Source organism: Lucilia cuprina, chromosome 6, assembly GCF_022045245.1.
Source record: "Lucilia cuprina isolate Lc7/37 chromosome 6, ASM2204524v1, whole genome shotgun sequence".
NCBI classification, from domain to species: domain Eukaryota; kingdom Metazoa; phylum Arthropoda; class Insecta; order Diptera; family Calliphoridae; genus Lucilia; species Lucilia cuprina.
The window spans coordinates 3,596,456-3,601,033 of NC_060954.1; the positions used below are offsets into that span (position 1 = coordinate 3,596,456).

General features: G+C 31.5%; 1 protein-coding gene across 1 annotated transcript in view; it reads right to left on the minus strand.

Moving 5' to 3' along the window:
* Nucleotides 1–174: 174 nt before the first annotated feature.
* The window catches only part of LOC111686231 (COP9 signalosome complex subunit 7), a 36,202-nt gene continuing 31,798 nt past the window's right edge, over nt 175–4,578 (minus strand). Inside the window, exon 3 of the mRNA XM_046955733.1 lies at nt 175–419. Within this exon, the coding sequence (XP_046811689.1) occupies nt 175–419 (245 nt within the window). The remainder of the gene's footprint in view (nt 420–4,578) is intronic.

The window sequence follows — 4,578 nt, forward strand, 5'->3', positions numbered from 1 at the left end:
TCAGTTCTAGTTCAGTTCTAGTTCAGTTCTAGTTCAGTTCTAGTTCAGTTCTAGTTCAGTTCTAGTTCAGTTCTATTTCAGTTCTATTTCAGTTCTAGTTTAGTTTTAGTTCAGTTCTATTTATAGTTCTAAATATAGTTCTGGTTCATTTCAAATCCAATTCGTAAATCACCATTAAGTTAAAATACTTTTTCTCACCTCCTGTTCAATTTGTTTCTTATTATCCAATTTCTTAGATTTTTCCGCATTAGCTCTCCTTATTTGATCGACAATACAATTGGAAATGGCATCACAAGAATCAATCCAATCCTGTAAAGTTTCAGCTATTTTGGTAGTATAACCGGGTGGTATATCACGACCCTGAGCATAATCGATTTCCAAGAAACGATTATTTTGAAACAATTTGCCATGTATAATATCTGAAAAATAAATAAGTTAAAAAGAAAAATACGTTTTAAATAAGGCCAAAATTTCAAAAACAAAATTTACATACAATGATCAAATGCTAAATTGTTTCGCACTTAAAGTGTGAATGTATTTTGAACAATGAGAAATATACATAACAACAGCATTAAAAGTATGATTTCAAAAATAGTCAAAACATCCTCACCATCGTACAAAAGCATACATATGTGTACAATGTAAATATGTACAAATGTTTGTACATTGTACATACATCACAAACGTATGTATTAATATGTACATATGTTCGTTTACACTGATTATTGCGAAGTTTCTGTTAATAGTTTCAACTAAAAGGTCTAGAATTTTAGGCAATTTTATTACTGACTTAAAATATAAGAAACATATTAAATTGTAGCCGTTAAATTGGTCTTAGCTGTATGTTATTATACAAATACTCAACTATTATTATCTGCTATAGATCTAAGATACAAACTCATTTGCATTAAAAGTAGTTACAATATGTTAATAGGATATCTTTGGAAATGGAATAAAATACATTCTCTATGCGTTTCACAATTAACTCAATAATAAACCATAAATCAAAAAGCCTGCTGCAATCTCCATACATAATGAACACAATCAAATATTTAAATTCTAGAGAAATTTTCAGGAAAAAGGAAACTTTAAAAGATCTATGATAAATATATATTGAAATTTATCAGATAAATTGACCCATAGATGAGCCAACGAACATATACACTTATATGCACACAGTCTCAATAGTTAACTAAGATGGTATTTATTACTTATACGTCACATGTGACAATAAAGCCATACATACACACATACATATATTATGTAAATTGCATATTCTGCTTCAACTACCAATTGTTCTCAATGGCAAAACAACTTGTTTAAAATTTACTATGAAAAACGTTTGCTAGAGTAAATCTGGGAAAATGTATTGTTCGTTATAATGCTTAAATATGGAAAATTTTACAGAAATTCAACTCTATTGTGCTTATACAGCAAATAACATTTAAATTAATTTTCTATACTACAATATAAATACATATTACTCAAGAAACTAAATAATCCTCTTAGTTTCTTTTTGAGTAATAAAGAAAAACGAATAAATTAAAAATAGAAAAAGCTATTGGCTATAGTTAAAAGGAGCGATCTGTTAAAAGCACTTGATATTAAGAAAATTACAATTTAAATTAATAATTGTGTGATTGAAAAATTTAACCTAAAAGTATGCAACACAACTTAAGTAATACACTTTTAAAATTGTCTATGATTTTTATACCCTACACCAATTCAATATTGGGTTTGTAATGCATCTCACCTTAAAGTATATGAATCAGCTTAGAATCGTTTTCTGAATTGTCCGTCCGTCTGGCTGTCCATGTGCGCAATTTTGACCCAAGCGCGAAACACATTAAACATAATTACAATCGGTCCATTGTTTCAATTAGCCCCCATATAACAGAACTTCCCGAAAATAAGTTTTTTAGAATTGAAAAGCATTTTTGCACAAATGGTTATACCATCGATTGTGAAGCGATACCGCTCCATCGATGATTATCAAATTCTGCGGAGTTACATTCCGTTTTGAAGTTCTCCGCGTTCTTAAGATTTTTTTTGAAAACGATTTATAATGTAGAGCATAAAATCTCCTTTGGTTATCGACGAAGTTCACGAGCAATTCAAGGAAATGGTCCTTGTCGTTTATAAGATTCTTCGATAATCGAGTACCGATATCGTACGTTACTTTCTGTTTACTTTCATCTCCGTAGGTTATCAATTTCGGAATTTTTGGAATTTTCCAAAAGTAATTTCAGGAAATGACTATTTGACGTATCAAATGCTGTTCATTAGATTATTCGATATTGGAACATCAGCATCGTAGGTTACTTTCCATTTCCTATCATCTTCGCTGCGGAGTTATGCATCTCACAATTTTCCTCACGTTTCAGGTTCGATTCATTAAATTATTCGATATTGGAACATCAGCATCGTAGGTTACTTCTGCGGAGTTACGCTTCACACAACTTTTGGAATTTTCCAGGAGCAATACGAGGGAATGGTCATCTCACATTATCTTGCTTTCTACTTCCTAACATCCCCGCTGTTTACCAACATCTGCGGAGTTATTTTAAATTTTTCACTAGCAATTCTAGGGAATGATCATCTCTCGTTTCAGATTCAATTCATTAGATTATTTTACATTGGAACATTAGCATCATAGGTTACTTCCTATTTCCTATCATCTATCCTGGTTATCAACTTCTATGGAGTTACGCTTTGCACAACTTTTGGAATTTTCCACGAGCAATTGGAGGATATGATCACGCTTCAGATTTGACTCATTATGTTATTTGATATTGGAACATCAGCATCAAAGGTTTCTTACTACATCCTATCATCTCCGCTGGTTATCGACTTCTATAGAGTTACGCTCTGCACAACTTTTGGAATTTTCCCACGAGCAATCGAGGCAATTATCATTTCACATTCTAGATTCGATTCATTAGCATCGTCAGCAACGTAGGTTACTCTATATATCTTTTCGATCCCTTTCGAGAATTCTGCAGTTACAGTCCATGCTAGTTGGGCTTTGGCAAATTTGTGGAACTAAGATCATTTCTTCTTTGTTTGTTTACGCTTTGCACAATTTTTGGAATTTTCCACGAGCAATTGGAGGGTATGATCATCTTACGCTTCAGATTTGACTCATTATGTTATTTGATATTGGAACATCAGCATCAAAGGTTTCTTACTACATCCTATCATCTCCGCTGGTTATCGGCTCCTATAAAGTAACGCTTTGCTCAACTTTTGGAATTTTCCCACGAGCAATTCGAGGCAATTGCCATTTCACATTCTAGATGCGATTCTTTAGCATCGTAGGTTCCTTTATATATCTTTGCGATCCCTTTCGAGAATTCTGCAGTTACAGTCAATGCTTGTTGGGCTTTGGCTAACCTGTGGAACTAAGATCATCTCTACTTTGTTTCTCTTTTCAAACTTTTTTGGTTCCCTGATTCCGATGATATACATAACACCATGCCTTATCTTTACTAACTGCTTAAAGGAATTTTATATCAAAGATATTTTCCATTATAGAAGTCATAGTTTAATAAGCTTCATTGGAAATTAAAAAAAGTGCTCTCAACAACAACATATCTAATTGCAGGACTCAGTCATTCTTTTAAGGCTGGCAAGTAAATTACAATAAAATAAAAAAAAATACTAAAGAAAATAAAACATCCATAGCAGACAATTTTGTCTGCTTAACACTGTGTTGAAGTGGTAGCCAACAAGTAAATTCAAGAGAATACTTTGAAGCCTTAACAACAACACTAACATTAACTGCAGCAATTATTATTTCTAGTCTAGATAATGCTATTGATGTCCATCCTTTCAGTTATAACAGACCCTAGTACTGTCTATTGTGTTTTACGCAGCCAGCAAACTGCAAATAATGAACTAAAAGGAGGCTAGTAGAGAAAAAGTATATATTTTTTTACAATTGTTTCTTTCCTTTTCACCCTTCTTAACCTTACTTGGACAGATTTGTGTACAGCAAATGTTAATGTATGTGTTAGTCTTTACTCTTTGCTGTCTCTATATAATTATGTATTACAAAAATTGCTATTGGCTGTTGTAAACGTAGTTGTGTAATTACATTGGTATTTCCGTAAAACATTTTTTTGTTCTATCGTTATCGTTCTGGTGCAAGAAAAATTATTTAACAATTAGTAATTATTAGACTTTTTTGCAATTTTTACAAAGTTGTTGCAAAGTTATAAAGTTATTTTTATGAAAGTTTTGTTGAGAATTTTAAAATTTCATATAACTTAATAAGAATAAAATTTACTAAATCAATGTGGATGAATATAAATGACCATAAAATTGATATGTTTGGTTATTAAGAAAATATGATAAATATTAATTGGAATATTTAGGTTACTGAGAGATTACGAAAGTGACATTTGCTGGGACTTACCCTGCTAAAATTGAAGTTCGAGTTCAAGTTTAGTTCTAGTTCAGTTCTAGTTAAGTTCTAGTTCAGTTCTAGTTCAGTTCTAGTTCAGTTTTAGTTTAGTTCTAGTTCAGTTCTAGTTCAGTTCTAGTTCAGTTCTAGTTCAGTTCTAGTTCAGTTCTAGT